This window comes from Lutzomyia longipalpis, chromosome 3, assembly GCF_024334085.1.
Source record: "Lutzomyia longipalpis isolate SR_M1_2022 chromosome 3, ASM2433408v1".
Lineage (NCBI taxonomy): Eukaryota > Metazoa > Arthropoda > Insecta > Diptera > Psychodidae > Lutzomyia > Lutzomyia longipalpis.
The window spans coordinates 22907543-22933285 of NC_074709.1; the positions used below are offsets into that span (position 1 = coordinate 22907543).

Sequence of the window (25743 nt, forward strand, 5' to 3'; positions counted from 1 at the left end):
TGTATAAATTGTTCTTTTGTAATGGCTACAGTGATGGTCAGAAGTTGTACCAATAAATTTTCTTTAAGGAAAAACAAAAAAAATTTGCAGAAATTGAGCATTTAAAAATGTTTAGGCGAATAAAAAGAATATTCAAATCGTTTTATTTCAATTAAATACCTAATAAAGCGTTCGAGGTCATGACCTCCTTCGAGGAAACAAACTAAAAAACTTAAACTTAAGTCTTAAACCGGAAAAGAATTGTTTAAAAAAAAATGTAAAAAATTACGTAATTGTTTTATTTTGCTTCATTAGTGACATGAAACAGTTGCGTTAATGTTTCATACATTTAAAATAGTGCAAAACTTACCTGAATGTGTGTTGAAACTTCATATTTATGACGAGGTAAATTGTCGCTTCGCTCCAATTTACCTCGCCCCGCTTCGCGGGGATTTGTTGCGCTTCGCGCAATTTTTGAAGAAAAAATTGTAATGGATTATAAGTAGTTTGAGTTCACTTATCAATCCCGGAAAAAAATTTTGCAAAGAGAAGAAATCAATTTCATACAACACTTTAGGCGCCAAATTCAAAAATTTGCAAAAACTGCATGAAATCTCTATGGGGGCTACCTGAAGGGGGGCTTTGGGGGGAAAATGAATACGGCCATCTGAAACCGCCTGTTAGAAGGGGTCTCTGTACCAAATTTCATCGCGATCGGACAAACGGTGTGGATTTGTATAGAAAAGTCGGAACGACGATTACCAACAAACAGGCCTTTCTTTATTATATAGATGATTCTGAGGACTAGCATAGAATGGTGATGAGAAGAAAAGCCCGATGCAAGCGCTAGAATCAACCATTCTGAGAAATAAAAAGATCTGGACCCCAATTTTTGCCTCTAGCGCGAGGCTTCACCAGGAAAATCCTCTACAGACCTTGAAAAAGCTTCGCAGTATCCTCTTTGCTATTCCTAATAAATTGAAATCTTAAATCTAATATTAAAAAGTAGAGAAAAAAAAACATCCATAATATAATAGTAAAGTTCAAAGAATTTATTAGTCATTTCCAATGTTTTTTTTTATATAGAGACTATTTCATACATATAAAGAATTCAATGTAAATTGATAAAAAATAAATTTTTTGTCGTCATCTCTTGCCATTTTTTAAGATGTTCTTTGCCATCTTTCTTCCTTCACACAAAAGGATGGAAGAAAAATCACAAAAGTGAACCTTAAAAAAATAGAACAAGGAGATAGACCACACCTAGTCTGACTTAATACAATGCTTATGGTAGAAAAAAAAAGAAACTTAATCATCGAAACGGATTGAATTGATAGATGTATCTATTGTTCCACCTCTGTAGGATCCCTTCTTCTTCTTAGTCTTCTCGTGCTTGAACGACTTTCCGCGTGTGAATTTGAGGTCCCTGTTGGCCTTTTCGCCCCATGAACCGCGTGCTCCCTTCTGCACACAGAAATTGCATATTTTCATATACATTACACAGTATGTTAGATTAATTAACACTAAAGAGTTACTCTTTAGCTTTGTAATTTATATTTTGTTTGGTGTATGATACAAAAACTCGTCATACTCGGAACATCATCTTGATATTTATGTATAATTTTATGCTAAAAGAAATAAAAAGTTTTGTTTTGAGGGGTTAAAAGAAAATTTATCATGTTGTTCCAAAATGCTGCATAAATGCGAAAGCATTGAGGCAAAAGCATTTTGAAACATCAGGATAAGCGTAAGAAATAAAAATTTCTTAATCGAATGTGATCTTCTTATTTTGCGGCGTTGAATTCCCACCTCCTCCAAAGCTATTTCTGCTACCAAAGGAATTCCTATTGCCATCGAATTTCCCCCCACGACCACCACCGCGTCCTCCACGACCACGTCCACCACCGCGACCTCCTCTAAATCCACCTGATCCCCCAGAATCACCACCACCACCACCCGAGTGCACAGGTGCATCATCTGTCTTGGCCGCGTGACACCTGAAACAGTCTGTTCGGTTCTTGTAATTCGTCCCATTGCACCCTGTGCACGTCCAATCTCCATCGCGTGGGGTGAAGGCCTTCCGTTCACTACTACCACCACCATTGCCGCCTGGTTCACCGCATTTGAAGCATTTTGTGTTGCGTGCAAAATTATTTGCATGACAACTGCCGCATGGCCAATCGCCTGGTCTGCCCTGTGATGCATCCTTACCACCAAAGGAATGCCTCTTCTGGAAACCACCTTTTGCATCGTCACCACCAAAATTCTTTCCTTGTGGCTGATTTACGAGTTTTTGTATCATCATCAAGATAAGCATGAAAAGAGAGACAAAAAAAGAGAAAAAACACAGAGAAATTAGCACCATGTGAGGGTCAAGAGACTATTAAGTAATTTAAAGAAAAAAAATGTCTTAAGAAAGTCATGATGAACATGAATCAAGCGACAGTGCCATAATTTTTTTTAACATCATTTGCGTATTTTTTTTGCAAATCTTCCACGCGAAGAGATCAAGAAAAAAAATTGAGGTAATCTTCAAAGTTTTGAATCAAATAATTCAATTAAGTAATCACAAGGTGCTATATTCTTGTGTTAATTGATCTCTTTTTGTCCTCCATCGCATTTTTTTGCGACATATTAGGGCACTGACCTTAGCTTCAAAGGAATTATCTTTAACACGTGGATCTACAAAGACTTCCTCTTCGCGAACACGTCGAAAGGGCTTATTTCCGCCACTCATTTGTTGCACATCTCCATCAAAACTCTCGTTTTGTTGTTTGTGTGGTGTCACCTCTTCCTTCTGGAAGTTTTTTTTTAATGATTTTTTTGTTTGTTTTTTAAGTTTTTTTTTTGGATGAAAAATTGTTTGAAATAACTGAATTCTCAAGACATCCTAATAATCAAAAAACTTGGAGCAAATAATACAACAACAAAAAATCAACTCACCTTATCTCCAGCTTTGACAAAGTTGGAATAATTTCCCTTGTTGTTTGGCGTGTTGAAGGCTTTCCTCTTCTGTCCGGGCTTGAATGAGTCTTCCTCTTGTTCTTCGTCATTTTCTGCATCATTCGCCTTACCCTTCTTCTGTTTAACAGGAAGCGACTGTGGTTGTTCCTCAGAGTCATCATCGGAATCCTCTTCATCACTAGATTCGGCCTTTTTGGCTGCTTTTGCTGCCTTTGGCGCCTGAACAGCGACTTTCTTTGCCGGTGGTGGACCATCATCATCATCATCAGAATCACTATCGCTGGACTCTTCTTTCTTTGCCGGCACCTTAGTCGCGGGCTTCTTTACAACGGGAATTGCAGCTGGTGGTGCATCATCATCAGAATCTTCTTCGCTGGATGATTCTTCCTTGGCAGCTGGTTTCTGAGGTGCTTTCACAAGAGGAGTCTTCTTGGGTGCTGCCTCTTCGTCATCACTATCTGACTCCTCTGATGACTCCTCGGCTTTCTTTGCAGGTGGTGCCTTCTTCATGGGACTTGCTGCTTTGACGATGGGTTTCTTGGGTGGCTCATCTTCATTGTCAGAATCTTCTTCGGACGATGATTCCTTCTTAGCTGGCTTTGCTTGGGGTTTCGGTGTAGCTTTAGCAGGCACAGCTGCCTTCTTTGCTGGTGGTTCATCATCTGAGGAATCCTCCTCACTTGAAGATTCCTTCTTCGCCACAGGAGCCTTCACCGGTGATGCTGTCTTTGCTGGTGCCTTACCCTTTTGCGGGGCTTTTGTTTCTTCATCACTCGAATCCTCCTCACTTGAGGATTCAGCAGCTTTCTTGGCTGGTGGTGTTGGCTTGGCAGCAGCTACCTTAGCTGGTGGTTTTGCTGGAGCTTCATCCTCGCTGGAGTCTTCATCGGAAGATTCTTCTGCCTTTTTAGCAGGTGCAGGCGCTGCCTTAGCTGCTGGTTTTGCTTTTACAGCTGGTTTCTGTGCTTCTTCTTCTTCATCTGAATCATCCTCATCTGAGGATTCTTCCTTTTTGGCAGCCACGGGTGCCTTAGTCGCTGCTGCAGGAGCCTTTGCCGGGGCTTTCTTGGGTTCATCATCACTTGAATCTTCCTCACTTGATGATTCTTTAGCTTTCTTGGCTACAGCGGCAACTTTTGGGGTTACCTTAGGGGTTGGGGCTACCTTAGCGGGGGCTTTGTCATCCTCATCATCACTATCTTCTTCACTGCTGGATTCGGCTTTCTTCTGAGCCGCAGCGCTTGGTTTTCCGTTCAACTGAAAAGCCATGCGTTTTGATTAGTTTATTGCAAAAGCACGTGGTGAGAGACGAAGCGTATTATTCGAAAAACAGAATAAAACGCAAAAGAATTTGCCCTGAAGGCGCCTAAATGAATAATTTTGAGGACCTACCTTGGGTGGAGCAGCCTTCTCCGCCTCATCCGAATCATCTGAATCGCTGTCTTCTTCTGTTTTCTTAGCTGTGGCCTTGGCAGGAGGTTGCTTCCCATTAATTTGGGGCTTCTGCGCCGGAGCAGCTTCCTCGTCGGAACTTTCCTCCTCAGAACTGGACTCCTGACCCGTGGTGCTCAATCCAACTTTCTTGGGGAAGGTCTTTGCATAGTGCCCGACGATATCTTCAATCTTTGAGCTGTTTTTGCGCAAAACTTTCTGCAAAGGCGGAAGAGAAATGAAAAATTTTTGGTGCGTCCAAAAGTGAAACACGTGCGTCGCCGCGTGGTGAAAAAATGAATTTCACAATATCTCGAATATTTCTTCGATTCACGGCGTGATTTATTGATTAAAATGTGCACAAACTTACCGCATTTGTCTTCTTCTTGAACACATTTGCTAAACTTTTGTCCACGCGGAATAAATACTCAAAAACAAGAGCAGAAAACAAACTTGAGTCAGCCATCGTGAATGGCGGTGTGAAAAGTGAACGAAATGTGAGTTTTGACATGCCCCGAACATTCGGAGAATCATTTTTTCGGATTCTAGAATCTGTTCCTGAATTTCAAGAGAATCTGTTCCCAAAATTGTTTCTAATGTCAATGAATAACCCCCTCAGTGAGTCATTCATCAATAAAAATACGAAAAAAATTTTTTGTAAACGCAAAAAAGTGATTTTAGGACAATTCCTAAATTATTTCTTTGGTCCTGTGTAATAAATAAAAGCCAGCAAAACGGGGAACGAAATGTCTGTGTCACAAATGGAGAGTATCCTTTTATAAAAGCGATTAATCGCGAAAAATTGTTTTGGCCATGAATCATTTTTCACTCTTTTCCTGTATTTATAATAATTATATTCCATGCAATTTTCCTTAATAAATCTCCCCATGCACTGCACAGAGCACCTATTTAATTTAAAGTTTGCAGTGAAGGATCTAGAACGGAATGCCAAGAAGTGCGAGAAGGAAGAAAAGCTGGAGAAGGCAAAGACAAAGAAGGCCATCCAGAAGGGGAATATGGATGTAGCGCGGATTCATGCAGAAAACGCCATTCGGCAGAAGAATCAATCACTTAATTACCTGAGGATGAGTGCACGAGTGGATGCGGTGGCAAGTCGTGTGCAATCCGCCCTCACCACGCGGAAGGTCACCAATTCCATGGCAGGTGTCGTGAAGGCCATGGATGCCGCAATGAAGGGGATGAATCTCGAGAAAATCTCCGGATTGATGGATAAATTTGAGCAGCAATTTGAGGATCTAGACGTCCAGAGTAGCTACATGGAGAACACAATGTCACAGACGACCACTACAGCTGTGCCGCAGGGTGATGTGGACAGTCTCCTGCAGCAGGTTGCCGACGAAGCGGGTCTCGAACTCAACATGGAACTTCCTGCGGGTCCCCAAGCATCCACCATTGGAGCCAGTACCCAAGTGTCTCAGGAACAAGACGAGCTCACCCAGAGACTTGCTCGTCTGCGACAGGCGGAGTAGGAAATGTGGATTCCATTGAAATCCAAGATTGGATTTGCGCTTCTGTGTATTATGAAGTTTGTTGTTTATTTTCTATCAATTTAATTATACTCTGGCTAATATAAACAACCTTTTTTTCTTTAATTCTTCTTCTCAGAAAAATATTTTTGTGATTCTTGTAGATCCACCAGGTTATTTGAGATTTTTTTTCTGTCTGTATCAACAACTTTGTGATATCGATTGGCCTCATTTAATTTTTCTATTGCTTGCATTTTTCTTCCAGTTGTGTAACGATTAGCATGATTTGAGGGGAGAAAAAGATTTAAATTATGTATATTTTAATTCATTTAGAAGCCTGAAAAAATTGATTGAAAGGCATTTAGCATAAAATTTTTATATTGAAAATGATTTTAATCCCAATTCGTCCGGGAATTGCAAATTTCGTGATTTCTATTTTGGATGAATTCCAAAAGGACGTTTAAAACGATTAGGTAATCATTGCAGAATATAAAGCTGGAATTCGCATAAACTCAATTAAATTTAAATTGATTTTTATCTTATCAAGGTAGAGTAGAACTGAATCTAATAACTTTATTCTATTTCAATTATTAGTTAGCTATTTTAACCTTCCTCTGTGCAATGTTGGAGGTGAATAGCTTAAAGTTCCCAAGAGCTTCTTTACATTTTAATTCAAATAAAAAAAATCCTGCTGATGATTTCCTACCTGGATAAATCAAGATAATTCTCACAGAATTTATTAACGATGACTTATAAGCCATTCAGAAAAAAAAACGAATATTACTCACGCAGCTCAATGTTATCGAAAGCCCGAGAAAAAAGTAGAGAAAAAGTTCATATTGCAGCGCGGCACAAGAAAAGCTCCTCCTGACATTTCCAATTTCTTCCTTGAAGCTTGAGGAAATTACCAAATACGCAAGGCAACGTTGCATGGGCATTAAATCATAAACTCTGGCCAGCATGTGATTTTCTCACCTCCACTTGGGGGCAATTGAGCGGTCAAAAGTGCCTGACCGGGGGAGTGAAAGGGAACAAAGAAGTTGTCGAACGTGCCCCTCTTCAAGGAGAGACACACACCAGAAAAGGGCCCCCGAGACAACTTTTCCGCCTTTCTCTTTTCCCTGGTGCACATGCAGTTGAAATTCGATGGCATTCTTTGGATATTTTTTTTTCAGCTCTCGCACACAGCATACGGCAAGAATTTAAACTCCACGGAAGTTAATCTTTGTACAATTTATTATGAAGAAATTTTTTTTTCATTGTTTCCACTTCTTTTTTTCCACCTTTTGTTTAAAATTAATCCTTACCATCTTATTACAAATGTTCGCAAAACATTAAATTTTCAAATTATATTTTCTTTTCCTCATTTTTTTTTAAATTCAGTCTGTATGAAAAACCCTTTTCCCTTTTTTCGCATTTTTCTTTGCACCAAAAAAATTATTAGGATTAGAGATTAAATAAAAAAAATTATATAAAAAATCCTGTTTTACAGTAAAAAAAAAATTGTGACAATTTTATAACTTTTTTTGTTTAATTTAAATAAGAAAAAGTTAAGTTTTTTTGTTATGAATGAATTTTTGTGACTTGCGCTGTAATTCGTGCTAATCATTCATAAATATTTTATGTACCTAAATATATTTCATTTTGAAAATCCCACGTTTTATGCGAAGAAAATCATCTTACAGATAGTAAATGTATTTTTCTAAGCTTATAGGAATGCTTTAAGAACTGTTTCAAAATTTACAACTCCAAAAAGAAACTAAAAACTACAGGGTGTCCCGTTATTTCTGCGCCTAAATGAATTTTAACAATTTATTATTGATTAGATGAGCTTTCAAAAATTTCAAAGATGTTTATTAGAGTGGGAATGATGGATAGAGATTCGATTAAATATCGAATTTTATTGGACTTGAAGGAATAGTTTTTTTTTAATCAAAGCAACAAGCCCATTTTTCTAAGGAGTTTATACAATTTTGTATGGGACCTCAATTTAACGATTTCTTACTTTCTTTTAGGATTCTCTACAAGATTGCGCGGGTCTTAATTGATGGGCCCCATACAAAATCGGATAAACTTCTTCTCAAAAAATTTAACAATTTCAACCAATACATAGATTAAAAAATTTTCAAACGAATTCTATAGATTTGTTGTTATTATCTAAAAGAACAACTTACAGAACCTTCGCAGAGCTTCAATTACTATTTATTACATTTTATAGAGGCTATTATGTACCTAATTCATTTTATAGGACCATAAATTCGGGGACACCCTTTAAATCCCGTTTATTTCCATTTTAACTCTTTTCTTCTTTTTTTTAGAATATTATTTCCTACTTGTATATAGTAAAATATCTAAGCGTCGTCTTCACACCTTAATCTGCGTTTCCTCTCTTTCACTCTCTCTCTCTCTCAAAAACCACTTCAAAGGAAAATTTCATAATAATCATTATTTATGTACAAACTACAAAACCGCAATGACTATAATATATATATTTTTTCTTTCAATTAACTTTGCAATAGTTATTTCAGCACAAAAATCATAATTCACGTTTGGTTCTGCATTTTATTTTCCATCTCATTCCTTCTTTTACTTCTTTTTTTTTCTTTGAATTCATTTTCTTTTGTATATAGTCAAAAAAAAAGAAAGAAAAATGAATTTTGTTTTCTTTATTAATAAAGAAATTGATCGCGCATAAGCCATTCTTTCTTTTTTTTCGCAAGCAAAAAAGAAAATCATTAAGTCACGCATAAATATTCCAAAAATGTTGCTGTCTGCCGCTCTATAAAAAATTGAAATGTATTATATGGGTATATATAAATTTTTCATTTTTTTCGCAATTGTTTTATATATAGCGAATGATATACATTTTTAATTTTTATTTCATTTTGTTACACCAAACCGTATTTTTTTCAATTTTCAATTCAATTTTTGATAAAGAAAACCAAACTAACGCCTTTTAGTTGCCGAATTGTGTGCCCCGTGCGTTCCATAAGTGAATGTTTTATTATTTTTTGTTTACGCTTCACTCTTTAACTTCATTTTTATCGTTCAATATTCGTGTTACTACACAGGAATTAGTAGGTATAGGTATGTTGCAGAGAAAGAGTAAATTGGCAGAGAAGAAAAAAAATGACAGTGACCCAAAAAAGTGCGGCATAACAAAAAATTTCAGCAAGAAAACTCTTCAGCTGCTGCTTTTTTTCATCTCGTCAAATTATTCGCGTACTTCAGCGCATGAAGAGTGTGCTCAATTTCGACTTTTAACTTGACCTTCGTAGTTGTACCTCCTCTCTCGAAAAATGGACAAAACACTTTGCATTTCAGAGACATTCAGAAAAAAGACAATATAGAAATTAAATTGCGCGGGATTTTCCTTCTTTTACTGCACTCTTGTACTTTGCCCACTTTGTGCCTCTTACTCTCATCAGCAGAATCATTAACATCGCGCGGGCATTAATGGTCAATCGCCCTGACGTCAACTTTTGTATGTACCTACATTGCTGTTCCAACAAATGGGATGACAATGCGAGAAATCTTCTTGTCTCATTGTCATGATTCGCCAATTTTTATATATTTTCCACACTTTATGCCATTTTTTTCCTTTGTCGTTTGCCAAAGTAAACGTTAGAAATTCTCTTCTCTGCTAACTCCTTTTCAGAAACTCAAGATCATCTCCAAAAACTTACATCGCGATAGAACGCACGTCGCTTTAACATGTTTACGTTCAAACCATCAAATACACTTCTTGTAAAATAAATAAAGTCTTAAAGATTTTTTTTTGCCAAAAGATCATGATCTAATAGTTCTTTCCTGCAAAACATTTACTTAGAAGTTGCTATGGGAAGTATTAATTTGTAAAGTAATTAACGTATTTATTGTAGAACTTTTTGCTTATAAATAATTTTACTGTTTAAGAATTAAAAAAAGAAATAGAAAAAAAAGTTCCATGTGTAGTTTATAGTGGCGTCAATAAACTAATAACTGTTATATAAGTATTTTTAGAATAAATTAATATGTTTGACCTTGGTGAAAGCATCAATTAATTTTGGTTAATTTAGAACTTTATTGGGTCTGGCTATGACTATTAAATAATTTTTTTTATTCTTTTTGTTGGGGCAATAAGACAATGACAAGGAATTTTACTAAATCACCTTATTTTTACCGTTCTCTTACTTTTATCATTTAAAGTTTTTTTTTAAATTAATTTTTAACGATTCTAACGTAAAACCAAAGGTTTTCAATTAATTCTTTATGGAACTCTATAAATCCTACAAGAAGTGTAATATCTTCAAGCACCTTAGAATTCAAGGTATTTTCCGTACCAATTGCGTTAGTAGTTTCTTTTTCTTTTTGCAAAAAAAAACCAATTGACTAAATTCCTCAGATGTGTTTTTGTCTTTCCATGTACGTAACCTCCCTAATTTAATACGAAACTTATTAAATTTTCGAGACGGAATTTTCTCCACTAAACCGGTTGCTCACCTCATTTATGCTTTGTACTTTAATAAAATGTTTTTTTTTTATCTCATCAATTTTCTCCTTTTACCTCTTCATCACTATTAATTGGTAAAATATATAAAATACTTTTTTGATGACAATGAAGTATTTTCTACGATCCCATTAATAATTTCTTTTTTTTTCATCCACATATTTTAAAACCTCGCTAATTGTGTTTTTTCTGCGGTGTGTGTGTGTTGAAAACAATTCGAAAATGAAGACAATAATGCAGTGTGTATTTTTTTCTTGTTAAATAATAAACCCCATGTTCCACATTGAAATAGAATATTTTGTGAAATAAGTATTGCTTTGTGATTGTTTTTCTGTGTAGCAAAAAAAAACTTTTTATACTCATCTTATAATATTATAATATAAATAAATAACCAGTCAAAAAAAAGATTAACAACCTTTGCTTTAAAGGATTTTTTCTTGTCACTCAATTCTCCTTCTTTTCTTCTCATAATTCGAGAAGAATTAGAGGGATTTTCTTTCCACCATTTTTTATGTATCTGATACGATCTTTTTCAGACAAAAAAATATACAAAACTTTACAGAAAACAACCCTATGATGATTTTATAAATAAAGCAAATTATTATTTCTTTTTAAACTCCAAAAAATAATAATAAATCAGGTTGTTAAATATTTTTCTTCAATATTTCACAATGCCTACATATGTATGCAAAGAGTATATCGTTTGTCCACCCCTCGCTATGCCTTCCTGTGCTGACTTCCACGCAGTGATTGTTTTTGAACATTATTATAAATTTGTTTGCTCTTTCATTTTGGTGTTTAAACATCTTTTGCCACACTGGCGGATGCGGATATTACTTGTTCGTCTTTTCTACTTCTTTTTTTTCGTTCTTTGAGGTATTAATAACAAAAGACGAAAATGCTGTGAAAATTATTTTGTGTTTGAGGGGAAAAAGTAAAGTTTTTCTTTTTTTTTTTTTCATTTGATTCTCAATGGGAAAATGTTGCTGTGAGAAAAATAAGGAAATGCTGTTTGTTAAGTAGCAAAATAAATGTGTGTGAGTGTGTACCTGACCCCCCCTCACTGAATAATTTAGTGCGAAAGATAAAACATGTTCTTCCGCTTAATTATTGAGCTTTGACTTTGGTAGCTTGTTTGCCATTGAGTAAATTGTCCAACTCCCTCGGGTCATTCCTTGAAGTGGACGCTGTCTTTGACGTGGGTGCCGCAATTCGGCGACCCTTGCGCGCATTTGACGATAGATACGTGACGTAGAAGAAGCGCGCAAAGAGGACAAAGTAGCTAAAGTACATGGCGATCGAGAGCTTTATATTCATCGGTGAGATGTTGCACGAGCGCCCTGGTGTCTGGATAAATGAATGCGCCCAGACATTTATCGCGCATCCAATCACCATCTGCGTCAGCTGGAGCGTCGTAATGATCATGGATATGAAGCGTGGCGGATGGAAGCGCATCGCACGTAGGGCATAGTAGGTATACATGAGGGCATGAACACAGTAATTCATCACGATGAACCACCTTGCGGAGGCTGTGTACTCCGTGTACGAAAACCATGAGTACATGAGGACTGTGATGTGATGGTACCAATGAAGGAAGATCAGTGGTTGCTTCCTCAGCACAATGAAAATTGTATCACCCAATTCCGGCAGTTTCGACAGCACAAATAGCCATGTCCAGAATCCGCTCACTTTGTCTTGTTCGATAAAGCTGAAACCCAAAAAAAAAATTTAAAATCAATTAAATGAAATCTCTCAAAAATTACATCCGTTTGTATAAAAATAGTCTAAATAAATTTTATATTTATTCAAGATTCATATCAATCGGAAGTACTCTTGAGCCAAATAACATCATCATCAAAAATACATTAATCAAAATTCATGTAAATAAACCGATAGGCCATTATATAGAATATCCTGCAAAAAGATTTGGAATCTTCCATCCTAAGCATGTCTACAAAATTCAAATGAAAAATCCACTCAAAAGCATTAAAGGAAGTGCTAGAAATAGCATCAAGTTTACCTCTCTTAATTCCCAACACCAAAGTTCTATTACAAATTCACATTGTTTTCCTTCTAAAGGTGATTCGTTCACCCCATTCGCTGTGTGATAATATCTTCGCGGAAAAATAGAGGTGGAAGATTGCCCAACAATTTCCAGTTAAATCATTTGGAAGGTGCATTTTGCTTGTAATTCTTTCTGCATTTTTAATTTCACATGAACACCATGCCAAATTGCGTAGCTTTGATGAGTTTATGGTGGTAAAAAATAATTGATTTTCATTACTGAAGAAAACAAACTATAAAAAAAAATATCTTACAGTTTCACATAAGAAAAACAATTAATTTATGTATTATAACTAGGTACATATTTTCTAAAATATTTATTCTCATGCCGGTATTCTAAAACTTTTAAGTAAGTATTTATCTACCAAGCAAGGTCAATGATAATTACATGTATTTTCTAAAACAATCCATTATAAAATCTATTTTTTAATTAATTTATTCAATGATAACTGATTACCTGAAATAATAATTTTTTTAAGCAATTTTGAAAACTTTGTTCTACAATATTGATTCTTTAAAAGGTTCTTAAACAAACTTCCTCAACTCCTTCCGTAGAGCATGAAGTTCATTCATCCTACACTCTGCATCTTGTAGACGGATGATGCATCATTTTTGCATACAATAGCAATCATTTTATTAGCAGAAAGACAAAAAAATTATTTAAAAAAAAATTCTAGAATTTTCACTCATTAATTACTATATGCAGATATGCTACATTCATGCATTCATTTTACTCCCACACAGGGCACACTGAAGATTTCTCACTCAGCTTCATTGTAGTATATAAAATTAAATTATAGCAATTTTTCTTTCAGCTTGGGAATTCTTCGTTGTGCTTTTTGTCAGGAAATCCATAAGAATTACATTTTTTGCAATTTGCATGCATTTCAAGAATCAAAACTTAAATTGCTGTCAGTAAAGAAATTTTCAAATCATAAATTATAAATTATTGTTTATTTATATGATTTGTTTACGTCAATAAAAGAGCAATAGAAATTGCAATTAAAATCAATCAAACTACTTATGGTTAGATTCTGATGTGAAACGTAATTTTTCTAAAAATTCTTTTTCAAATTTTTTTTTGGATATGTGTATTTGCCGAAAACTTCAAAGAAAATTAAAGAAAAACTTAGATAAAACACGCACCAATGCTTTCAGACAGTTAGAAAATCGTATAGAAAACTTGAGTTTCATATAAGAATCTATCGAATATCTCCTTACCGGAAAGAATAAATGTTTATGTAATTAAAACTGTACAAAAACTCCTGGCAGCGACATTGCAAATTGTCCTACTTTTCTCTTAGTTGTCCACCAAAAAATCTTTATACGTAAAACTTCCTGTTTTGAAATGCAGTTTCATGCAAAATTTATTCTTCCACACTGCACTTCCTCTGGATAAAGCAAATTTTAAGCAATTTTCCACTCATTTTATTGCGATTTTCTAATTTAATTAAATTTGCACGCGATACTAAATAAATCACACAAATTCAATGCTGCTAGTTGCATTATGTAATAAAAATAATAATCAATGACAATTTTATATTGCATTTAATTCACCGACAAGCACATCATGCTACTTCAAGACGTTCAAGACAGTTGATTGTGATTGTAATTTATTAAAGTTCTTTTTTTTTTCAGTTCTCACGTCAAATGTTCTCATGGGTATATAGTAACATAAATTAAATAGATATTTGTATAGGTTGTTAATAAAAGTACATAAGATAAGCAATTTCTTTAGCTACAATCCATATAGAATTATGCAATAAAAACGTTAAATTGATAGCATGTGAAAAATTAATCTCTGAATTACTATTTGAGAGAAAACTTGTCAACGTAAAAAAATCTAGGTCAGTAAAAACCAGAATTATACTTAGAATTTAATCTTATTAGAATATTTGAAAAAAGTCGTATTCACCATTCAATTTAAATTGATAAATTGCATTAATTTTTTCTCATTTCTTTGAGAAGAAATACATTAAGCTGATTGCAATTTAACAAAATAGAATTACAAGGTTATCACGAAACTAATTTCATTTTAAAAAAAAATCTAAAAATTTATTGAAGGTGAGACGAATGATAATACCTTAACTTTGTCAAATAATAGATTTAATATTGTTAAGTTTATAGTCAAATCCTGACTAAAGGAAGAAATTAAAAAAGTTAATTTAGAAAGGATATTTTACAGATTAATAAAATAAAAATTAAAAGAAATAATTTCTAACATTTCGTCGCCAATACAAATGCCTGTAATCTACTTATGAAAATCATATCTCTACTGCAAATGTTATGTATCAAGTTCATGATAATATACTCATTATTTTCCACAAAAAAAAGATAAAAAATTGTCACCAATCCCAGGAAATTAGGTGGATTTAGTGGCATAAAATGCAGAATTATAAATCATGTGAATACTTTTCTTTTTTATTGGTTTTCAGTGAAAATTCTCTCTATATATAGCAACCAGTATTAATGTGCAAGTAAAGTTGAATATCTATCAATTCAGAATCCCGCAAAGGCTTACGTCACTTTCGCGACCACCTGATTTTGTGGTGGTTTTGTAGACCGGCTTTGCGACCAACATTCCATATCGTTTGGCTTTTTTTCTTCTTCATCACATCTGCACACGATAAGATAAAAAACACACCGCGCCATTGCGCTGATGATTTAATCAGAAATTGATAAGGCAATAACTCATAGCCATGATTCCGCGGGATTTGTCACATTATTTGTTTTTTTATTCCTTTTGCTCTTTTGCAAAAAAGCCGTAAATCTCATGGGTCTTAAGACTCTGCTGTAGGTAAAGCACACGGGATCTCACATAGTGAAAGACGAAAGCAATAGGAAATCTCTCTATCCCTATGCTTATTTTATCAGCTTTGCGGGTGGTGGTCTAAATTAAATTCCAACCCGATAAGCGGACAATTAATTTGAGAAAGAAAAAGAATAATCCCTCCCTCATACTTACCTAGGAACGCATACTGAGTGGAATAGACCATGATGCCGTAGCACGTGTAATAATTCAGGAGCCGTCCGGAAGGCTCCCATTATACTAAACATCGCCAACATTGTGTTCCAAATCACAAGGAGACCTCTCAGTTCGAATCTGCAATAAGAAAAGAAGGAAAAATCATTTAGTATGACGTCAAATACTCAACATGGATTTCGTTGAAACCACATCCAGTGGAAAAGTGCACGCAAAATATGATTAATCTTGAACTTCTTAAAGAAAAATTCCTTATTTGTTTTTCTTTAGCATTTGCGTATATTACTACTTTCAACTTTGCTTTTGTAAACACAAAGTTGAAGTATTTCCACTTCCACTATAATGGGCAAAGAGAAGTAGATTTTTCATTGAAAAATGACGAAGTTTATTTAAGGAGAAAAACCACAGTTTAGACGTCATTATTTTTTTCAATCAACGTTGATATTCAATTGACTTTATTTGCTACACAGTACCTATTGGTAAAGTAATGTTAAAGTACGCAATGAATTACCATAATTACCAATGACATTGAATCTTATATAGACGTAGTGACTATGAGAGGTGTAAGAGAGGGGCTTGAGATCGAAATTCTGCTAGACAAATTAAGTACCTTCCTATGCTCGTGGCTTTGCCATAACTGTTAATGTTTTGGTTTTATGTTAGTTTTACAAATATTGCAAAAAAAAAGTATAAGAGATAACATCAATTTTATTACTTTTCTTGTGGTTAAAATTCAACAAAGAAACTTAGACTTAAAGGACTAAAGTTTACTTCAAAATTACTCGAAGATCACGATAATTCATTATCTTAATTCAATTGATTACCCCTTATTACCATGAAAATCCAATCCTATCGAAACTAAATCTCGAGTACAATTTCCTTTTTTCTTTCTAATTAGTCTACTCAGCTTGAACTTGAGGCCCACAATCAGAATTGACCCAAAGACCCCAGTTAACCTACATACATCTTTCCCTCTCATCCAGACATGGTATGGTATGACTGCATTCTCCCTCTCATAGCAACTGTATTGCAATCCATGATGCATCATCTCGCGTGATTTATTCTTAAAATAGTAGCATGAGCAGGAAGAATATCGCTCATTCAATGTGTTGAGTAATTTAGAGATTGACTTGTCATAAAAAGTGTAATAGTACGAGTTTTACAGTAGGTACATGTTAATTAGAATGTAAGAAAAAAAGCTCTTCATCCAAGGTAAACAATGATATTGAGGAAAAGAATTTTGCAAAGTAGAACAATAATAAAAATGCTAAAGAATGAGAGATTCATATTGCAAACTAATCAATTGAGCATGAAAGGGTACTAATTTTATGATTCTGTTGTGGATTTTTTCTTCTAAATTATAAGCCTGGAGTATGTTTTATTAGAGAGGTGTTAAAAAATATGTTGTTTGGTGTCAAAAATATATAGAAAACTTAAACAGTCCATCCGGAAGTCATGCTCTTTTCTGTGAATATTTTGAAAACTTTTAAAAAATGCGAGGAAGAAAACATTGACGCACAATAATTTTAATCAAGTTAAGAAGATAAATTATTCATTAGGTCATCGGGCAATTATTATATTTGTTTAGAGAAATTCACATGGACTAAAGTTAAGACGATCGCGATAGCATTTTCCCCGCCTTTGTGTTTTTTAAGATGCGAATGTTTAAAGTTATTACATAATTTTTGAAGATTATTACAGCGCGCCCGTAAACGATCGATTTCCTTTCAAATATCAAACTCATTCATGAAATAAAAAAAATAACCCTTGTCTCCGAGAGATGTGGGGGCGTTTAAATGTTGCAACCATAAATAATGTGAGATGATAAGACACGGGCTAGACGCACACACACAAAAAGCACCAAAGATGAGATTTTGAATTGTGCTTTAAGTTTTATGGGCACGTGCTCGAAGGGAATTTACACAGCGTACATACACTACTGAGTGAGCTGTAGTACCCCGATTATTACAGCTGATTGTATGGAAGATTTTTCAGCACGTGGATCATCAGTGATCGGGTCACAGAACACTGCAAAGTATATTTTTATACAAAAATATAGAATTACACTGAAAGGAATTGTACGAGAGAACTTTTACTGAATTTTAGATGTTAGAGCAGTTTAAACAAACACCTTTAAAGTTCAGGTAATACGGGCTAAAAATTACATTAAAAATTTAGAAATGAAAATTTTAAATGTTAGAAAAGGAACGCCAAACAGCAAAGAAATCTCAAACGTTAGAAAATTAATTCCAAACGTCGGTTTAATATTTCTAAACTAAAAGTCTAACATACACGAACTTCGGTAGCTTATATCATAAAGAGCATGATAGATAACGAAAAGAACCAACAATTCAAATTAGTTCACATGCAATTAATGCATTTAATGCTTCAATTTGGGATCACCAATGCTTTTAAAAAGCCATAAAAGGAAATAATAATCCAAAATATAAGTTTAATTTCTCTCAGGTTTTTCACAATGTCACGAGATGATCTTGTGGATGACATGTGCTACATGATAAAAATATGAAAAAACAGTGGGAATGGGTGAAAAAGGCGATTACTCAAAAGATCTCATCACTCTTCATTTTTTCTCTCCATCCATTCATACCATTCAGGGTCAATGATAATACTGTGAGATTTGTCTTTATTTGACACTTTTTCTAAGCATTATTTTGTTGAATAAAAAATAAATGAACGTCTTATAGGTCAAAACGTCTGGAAGGAAGACTGCTTTGTACTACGACGTAGTACCATTTAAAAAAATTTAAATATAACTCCATTTAAATTTATCCTTCTTCCAGCTAAAGGCAATTTTTCATAAACCACTCCACACCTTACAAAGTTGTGTGTTCAGATTAATGCTGACAGGTTGTAAAGTTAAAAAAAAATTGACTACAAATTTCAATTTCTTCGCGATACAAAACGTATATATGTACAAATAACGTCTCTCCTCCTAAGACTTGTTGGTAAACTTGACACAATTCACGCGCCTTATAGCCGCACTTATAAAATAATTATGTATTGTACATAGGCATTGCAGCAAGTTGCATTTGATGATGGACGCGAGGAGAAATATGTAATGTAAAAGCATTACAATTTCGCACAATAAACATTGCTCAAATGCATTGTAATTGCGACAGAGCGTCTTGCAGAAAATTATTTACTCATTATTTGCTCATCCAGTGCAATGATTGACACTGTAACACCTCCCCCACACCGTTCCACGTCCAATCTCACAATCACTCTAGCTAGCAAATTAATTCTTCTGCTAATACCATGTCAATTAATAAACCATTCATTAGCTTTTTTGTTGATTCTTTTTTGCCTATACCACGAGCATTGTAGAAGAAGAATCCGTGCCAAAATAATTTCTGCAAAAAAATGGGACAATTCTTTTCTTATACTATCTACATTTTAATAACATACTATATCAAAGTTTTTCATTAAAGCTAAACACGCGAGAAGAAATGGGCAACTCAATAATGTGAACAAATATGCAAGTTGGTGACATAATTTTTCGTCTCTGAGTGCTCGTGAACTCAAGAGAAATTTTTTCTTTCTGCACCTTTCCAACGCATATACATCCCAAGGAAAATACTGCGATACATATGAGGAGATTTTATATGACCACAGAATCCATGGATACAGCATATCTACCTATACAACAATTCAGCAGAAAGGTGTTGAATGTGAAACGAAAGTGAAAGCAACGCAGTCTCTCTGAGCAATTCATTGAGAGGCACAACGTCTTCGAATCACATAATCATACATACCTATAGTCGACTGTCCACCAACATCATCTGCATGTTATTTGTAAATTAATTCATATTCAATAAGAAAAAAATAATCTCCAAATAATCCCACAAAATAAACATTTTTTCTTTCAACTTCCTCGCATAAGTTTCGCATTTCTTCTGATGTTGTGCGTTGAAAAAAAAAAGCTTTGACATCGCTAGAGGTCATTTAATGCTGATTTCCTCGATGAACATTATGCGGAACTGATTTCTCAAGCATACACACATATTTATCATAAGAAGGTGTTCTATTGAGACATGCTGGAGCATTCCAGAAGCTTGTGTTGCTGACAGCATAGTTGGAAGTTTAAGTTAGTATACATACATAAATGAAAATAAGCTTTAGTAAAATGCAAAATTAATATCCTTTTCGAACGACGAATGAATTTGGAGATAACAAAACGTTAAAATAAATTGGTCTGGAGATAACCAAAATGAGAATTTTAATTTAATGAATAAAATATTGTGGCAAAATTGAGAAGCGGATTCTTTTCAATTTAAAATCATTAATTGGGAAGAAGAATCAAAATTTTATATTTTGCATAAAATCCTGCATAAAATAAAGAACTTTTGATCATAAATTAGATAAAAATTCATCATTTCATATCAAACGACCCCGCATGGTATTTCTATATACCTGATCAATATCACTCTCAATTTTTTATCATGCATGGTAACTTGTAAATTCTTTATTTAAAACAAACTGTCGCAAGGGGGGACCTAAAAATAAGATTAAACTATCCACCGCAACCATATATACTTTAAATTGTGTCCTAAATTTAAAGCGCTTTCCCAACACCCACGAAAATATGTAACAAAACTTAAAGTTGATTTTTTTTCTTAAAGGAAATATCAACTTCTCCTCTTTCAACCATAAACGGGCCGTTACGATAATAATAATAAAAAAACTCTCATTTTGAGCTGACATAGAAAAGAAGATTAAGAAATATGTTTATATTATGATCAATGTCTCCGAAAGATTTTGCAAACAAAAAGTGGACAGAAAGGACAGACGGGTAAGAGCAAGAAAAAAAAGTTTTTTTTTCGTTGATTAGTATATAGAAAGTTCATTTAGTATGTAAAGTTTTATTTAAAATAAGCGACACACTTTCACGACTCTCTCACTGTATCAATTTTAATGGATTTTTCTGCAAATGTGTGTGTCCAATTCATTTGAAATCCATACCTAAATTATACAATTCGCGCGCCCCTCTTAATTTATTCTTTTATTTTTGTTAAAAGAAAATAACAACAAAGTTTTGCGCCAACGGTTATAAACCTTTGGCATTTTTTTCGCCATTGAATTGACCAATAGATGGCGTCATTGACTTGTGTCCTTATGAAGAAATAAATGTTGTAGATAATTCTTTAATTCTCCTTAGAATTTTTTATTCTAGAAATTTTTAATTCTTAGAAAATTAAATAATTTTCGCCTACACTTTCCAAGCAATTTAATGGAAAATCTGCACGTGGAAATGCTTTTGTTGCTTTTCCACCCCGAGTGTGCTCTGAAAAGCAAACTCGTGCACAATTATTGTAATCAGCACTAAAGTGAATAAAGTACACGACGGAGCATTGTCCTCGCCATAGAGATGAACATTAAATCTCAATTTTCCTTTAGCGCAAATTAACTTTTAAAATTTCCATAAGTATCCTCTTCACCTGTTTATTGTCAACATTTAGCATTGATGAATTTTTATAATGATGTAAAAGGAAGACAATTAACATGTTTTTTCCCCACTTTCAGTGCCTTATTGCGAAGAGATTGACGCGAAAGAGACAAATTGCTTTAACGAATAGTATGACACATCTTGGAAATTTCTGAAGAGCACTTTTGATTTTTTTCCGACTTATTCCGCGCGGGTCTGTCTCACAATATTATGAATATGTGAGGCAAAAAAAAACTATATGAATAAGTTTTGTGATTTTGGAAGTGTGATGAAAAGGCAAATGAAGACGACGACTAAGGAAAAATGCCATTAAAAGTCTGTAAAAATAAAGAGTTTTGTGAACTCACACACGAAAATTCTTTTCTTCAAGGTGAACAAGAAATAAAAATGTAAGAGATTTCCTCTGGATTCAAACATTTTTTTTTCACACAAAAATGGTTATATTTACCATATTGGATTTTAGAATGGGTAATATTATTCTATAAAAGAATTCTAGATTAAATAATTACACAATATATTTACAAGACTCGTCTCGGTTTTAAACTTGAAGAGAACCGTGTGAGTAGAATATTTTATTTCTGTTTAAATGATCTCATTGATGTTCGTCTAAAAAGACTTCCATTTTCATGCAACACCTCTTCCTTCCTCATCAACGTGCACGAAAAAATTAAAATATTTCTCATTTTCACATTTTTGCTTTTAGCAAAAAGTATTAGATCCTTTTGAACAAATGCAAAAATACTTTCTTACTGGAAAGTGAGAAACTTAAGTAAAATATTTAAATAGTGAATAATGTTCTTGACATGAAGTTATTTTGATTTTTTAAAAGCATCAACGGATTGAACAAACTTAAAAATGTTTCTATAGAATTAGGTGGTAAAAATTAAATGACAGAAATAATTATTTTTAGATAGGTATAAAATCCAACTATTTTTATACCTTCTTAAATTGATATTTCAACCCCTCGGTCAATAGATTTCCAAAGGACCTTCACCTTTCTTTCACACCCTTCTCACTTTATACTGAAATTTAATATTGAATATTTTATTAACGCCACCCAGTTCAATACAAAGAAAATTATTTTAAATCATTTAAATTGCATTCTCTTTTCGCAACATTCACCTTTTTATTTTATAATATCAAATTGAAGTTCATAAGTGCAATGCCTAATAGGGTGTGAGTTTTGAAACATTCCAATCTAATTACGCGACTAATTCCATTTTTGAACTTTTAATCGAACATTCTATTAAATCAACCTTCGCTTTGACTTTATTCCATTTAATTAATGTTTAATACATAATACACGCGATAATACATTATATATAAATGCATTTAAAACAATTCTTATCAATGAGACATTAACCTAGGCAACAAGAACTTCACAATATTCTCTTTTACGATTGTTGCTTATCAGAAATAGCAAAGTGACTGCATAAAATTTATTTCATCGGTACAAAATTATTTTCTTGCAAGATCCGTTTGCATTTGAATGAAAGACAAGAAAAAAAAAACAAACGTCTATAACGTGTGAAATATATTGATTTGTAATCAATATTGAGGCCAATAAAAAGGAAAGTTTAGCTGAAAAATTCTCAAAGAAAAATCTCATGCAATTTTCCGACCGTAGGTTATGTACATATTAACAAATATACATTAAGACTTAATTGCATATTGCATAACGCTCTTCTCTCTCAGCTTTCTTATATACTTTACTAGCACATTATAGTCGTTTTCTTATTCAATATGAAATAATAATATTTTCGCATGAAACTCTTGGATATTATTGAGATTATCTCTTGATAAAATAACTTTTTTTTCCAAATATGAATTTGACTATTTTTTTTATAGCTTTGTACTAATTTATCTAATAGCATAGAGCCCACAGCTGACACCAGTTGACACTTTTTTCTCTCCATATCTTGCTAAGCAAAATTAGCAATTGTTTTACATGTTCACGCGATAAATGCCAGACAAATACCATTTAACACTCTTTCATTATAATTGTTGCCCCTCAAGCTTTTTTTCTCCTTCAGCTATTGGCGACATTGAGTGAAAGTGAATAGAAATTTTGGCGCGATTTTTTTTTTTATTTTATCGCTCTCCCTCACTTTGGGTGTTTTTGGAGAGAAAAGCAAAATGGGGGTCAAGTTCCACACTCTCAGCGACTACATATAGGGAAGATCATATTCATATATCATATAATAAGTATGTACTTCAAAATCTCGTCCAGTTATGCATCCCCCACCCGATGACGCAATCTCATTTGCCCATATTGGAAGTGTCGCGCGGCTATTTTAGCCCGGCACAGCATAGAGTTTATTTATAAGAGAATGATTTTTTTATTGGAAACTTCCGCTGGAGCATGTGGCACATTTCCTCGCATTGCACTGATATCTCATATGTATAATACGGTCTGTGCTAAATAACGTATGATTTCTCGTATGATTTGCATTATTGCGGGGCACCCTCTGTCGAGGCGCCAAATGGCCAGTATGTGGCGTGAGATACCCAACCTGCCCGCCTCGAATATATTGTGCCACCAAATCACCCCACTCCCAACCACATGCATGCACTTTTCTCACGAACTTTGAACCATATAGGTACACGGGACAGGAACGAAATGTAGAACATTCAACTACCTGCTATTGGAATTGACCACGACTTTATGTTATATATATATTTTTTTTTTAAATTAATGTTTCCTCCCAACAATAAAAAGTTTTATTCTTAAGAACATTAAAAATTAAAATCTACTTGTTTAAGACTTGAATTTTAAAAAGAAATACAAAAATGACTGATATTTGGGGAAAAATATAAGATTGTTCTATAAGAACATAAAAACCTATTACTTCACCGTGCTATATAACTTGAACATGTTTGTTTTTTATGCAGCCTAGGAAAGCAATTTAAAATGATTCATATTTCAAATTTCTAAAGAAAATTTTTTGTTTTGTTTTTGTTTATGGCCAGATGTTCTCTTAGAAGTTTATTTAAAGGAAAAAAAAATGCTGAGAATATGTTTTCATTGGCTACAATTTGAAATGTAAATAAATAAGAAGAAGAATCAATGAATGAGGATAAAGCGCTTTGATTGGCTGGAAAATTCGGACAAAGCTTCCTCATTGGCCACCACTCACTTATGGGATAGATTTTCAGTGCAAGGTAAAATTGAACATAGTGGTTATTAATAAATGTAAAGAATAAATATTTTGTTAAGTCTAAATATATTTATTTTTAGAAAAATTATACATAAGTAGGTATAGAATATTTCCGGATAATTTATCTGAATTTCAGTGGCTATTAAATCTCATGGTCAGATCAACTATCAAGTTGGAATCGAATTGGGAAAAATTAAGGTATTCTCTTGTAGGCAATTTCAAGTCTAGAATTCTAATAAAAATCAATGAAAATAATGAATTTAACAATCAGACTACTAAACAATCTTTTCAAAAAGAATTTAACAGAAATATCGATCATAAAAAAATACCAAAAACATCTACGTGGTCAACATAAAAATCACATTATGGGCAAAACTGACGGAGTTTTTTGTGTATTTTCCACGTTTTGGAGTGTCCTCGCAAGAAAGGTGCCAGGGCGTCCTGTTGGCAGACGCGAGGAGTTCCACCCACCCACACCAAAATTGATGACTAATGAACTTGCGCCTCTAGGCAAGCGAGCTGTGAGGTGATTGTTGTCTTGCACATGGGGGATTTCCTCGGCAGGAAATTCCCAAGAGACGATTTTCAGTCAACAACCATCCTCGCAGTTTACCTTTCAATCACCAGAGTGGCTAAACTTGCTTCCAGAGCCTCAAAATTCATCTCAAAGGGACTTTTTCTCACTCTGCCCTACAAGCCACCTAACCTCAAACATATTGTGCAAAAACTCCCGGATTTCGACGTGGATCAACTTTCTTTTCTTCACCACCTCACCACATAGACCACGACAAGCTTGGCGTTTTGCTTTTCTTTTTAACTTTTCAGAAGTTCTTTTTTTCCTCTCTAAATGGGTATTAAAAATTCATTCATACCGCTGGGAAAATGCACTTAAGGGGCGTTTTCCTCGGCAATTTTCTTTCCGTAGAGTAGAAGAGAGTGAGAAAAAAGAAGTATCTGCACGTTTCACACTTACTTTGGTCTATTGAGCATGAACTGTTGGCCCCCAAAAATCACAAGCATGTAAATTCCGGATGAGTAGAAGACCCATGTCCAGTTCCTGAGCATCCAGTGCCGGGTATCCTCGTGTATGAAGTCATTTTCAAAGTCAAAAACGAAGGAATAATTTGGTGCCAATTCCATGTTTGATTAGGGGGTTGCGCGTGATCCCGAAAAAATTTTCCTTATCCGCAAAAATCACCAAATTGTGTGACCCACCCCGTTTTTTCTCTTCCTTTTTTTTTCTTGCCAAAAATTTGAGGAAACTCCACCCGGATGGGGAAAAATTATGTCACACCGTTCACACGCGGGAAAAGATGGATTTTTCGTTCAAAATGCGAACACACCACACGGCAAAATTTCTTTTCTTTTTTGCCTTCGCTCTCTAATTGAAGCACACACTAGTAGTATATAAAAAAAATTGACCGGCTGCAAGTGGAACACAACCAGCCACCTTCGCAAATACAAACTGCCATACGCAAGAATCGGATTTTACTGATGGATTTTCGTGCGTTACAACCTTATAAAAACAGTGGAATAGGGGCTATTCACGCATTGGCACTGATTCCAGACTCACCTAGAGGCATTGATTCGCAATTCAGATTTACATCACGATTCTGGATTCATTTGATTCATTCAAGATTCTATTGTGACGTCATTATAGATTTTTTTTATAGAAAATTTTCTTTTATTTTAACTTTTTTTTTCGTAATTCCTTGTTTTCCAAG

At 34.1% G+C, this 25743-nt stretch overlaps 3 protein-coding genes across 5 annotated transcripts; 1 reads left to right on the top strand and 2 right to left on the bottom strand.

Annotated features, from left to right (window-relative positions):
* Window positions 1-1008: 1008 nt before the first annotated feature.
* On the bottom strand, window positions 1009-4927 carry LOC129792802 (nucleolar protein dao-5-like). Of its 2 annotated transcripts, XM_055832171.1 has the most exons (5): window positions 4745-4875; window positions 4336-4593; window positions 2923-4200; window positions 2627-2776; window positions 1009-1443 (listed from the first exon to the last, which is right to left on the bottom strand). In XM_055832171.1, the coding sequence occupies exons 1-5, from the start codon at window positions 4838-4840 to the stop codon at window positions 1288-1290; spliced, it is 1938 nt and encodes a 645-aa protein (XP_055688146.1). In that variant the 5' UTR covers window positions 4841-4875; the 3' UTR covers window positions 1009-1287. The 2 variants fall into 2 exon arrangements, with proteins under 2 accessions (XP_055688146.1, XP_055688145.1); XM_055832170.1 differs by lacking the exon at window positions 2627-2776 and having other exon boundaries at window positions 1009-2257; window positions 4745-4927.
* A 42-nt stretch (window positions 4928-4969) lies between these two features.
* LOC129792820 (charged multivesicular body protein 1b) lies at window positions 4970-5972 on the top strand. Its single transcript, XM_055832192.1, has 2 exons — window positions 4970-5142; window positions 5275-5972. Exons 1-2 carry the CDS (start codon window positions 5121-5123, stop codon window positions 5862-5864), a joined length of 612 nt encoding a protein of 203 aa, XP_055688167.1. The 5' UTR covers window positions 4970-5120; the 3' UTR covers window positions 5865-5972.
* Window positions 5973-7079: 1107 nt separating this feature from the next.
* Window positions 7080-25566, bottom strand: LOC129792811 (elongation of very long chain fatty acids protein 6). 2 transcript variants are annotated; one of them, XR_008750842.1, is made up of 4 exons: window positions 24993-25537; window positions 15380-15517; window positions 11400-12058; window positions 7080-11336 (listed from the first exon to the last, which is right to left on the bottom strand). XR_008750842.1 is itself a non-coding variant. In XM_055832181.1 (3 exons), exons 1-3 carry the CDS (start codon window positions 25157-25159, stop codon window positions 11458-11460), a joined length of 906 nt encoding a protein of 301 aa, XP_055688156.1. In that variant the 5' UTR covers window positions 25160-25566; the 3' UTR covers window positions 7080-11457. The 2 variants fall into 2 exon arrangements, 1 of the variants encoding a protein (XP_055688156.1); XM_055832181.1 differs by having other exon boundaries at window positions 7080-12058; window positions 24993-25566.
* Window positions 25567-25743: the final 177 nt, after the last annotated feature.

Coding starts and splice junctions, on each gene's coding strand:
- LOC129792811 (XM_055832181.1), bottom strand. CDS start 25,159: ATGGAATTGGCACCAAATTATTCCTTCGTTTTTGACTTTGAAAATGAC. Junction 15,518..24,992: donor TTCATGCTCAATAGACCAAA/GTAAGTGTGAAA, acceptor TTCTTATTGCAG/ATTCGAACTGAGAGGTCTCC. Junction 12,059..15,379: donor CACTCAGTATGCGTTCCTAG/GTAAGTATGAGG, acceptor TTTGGGTTTCAG/CTTTATCGAACAAGACAAAG.
- LOC129792802 (XM_055832170.1), bottom strand. CDS start 4,885: ATGTCAAAACTCACATTTCGTTCACTTTTCACACCGCCATTCACGATG. Junction 4,594..4,744: donor TCAAGAAGAAGACAAATGCG/GTAAGTTTGTGC, acceptor CCGCCTTTGCAG/AAAGTTTTGCGCAAAAACAG. Junction 4,201..4,335: donor AGAAGGCTGCTCCACCCAAG/GTAGGTCCTCAA, acceptor ATGGCTTTTCAG/TTGAACGGAAAACCAAGCGC.
- LOC129792820 (XM_055832192.1), top strand. CDS start 5,121: ATGTCTGTGTCACAAATGGAGA. Junction 5,143..5,274: donor GTCTGTGTCACAAATGGAGA/GTATCCTTTTAT, acceptor TGCACTGCACAG/AGCACCTATTTAATTTAAAG.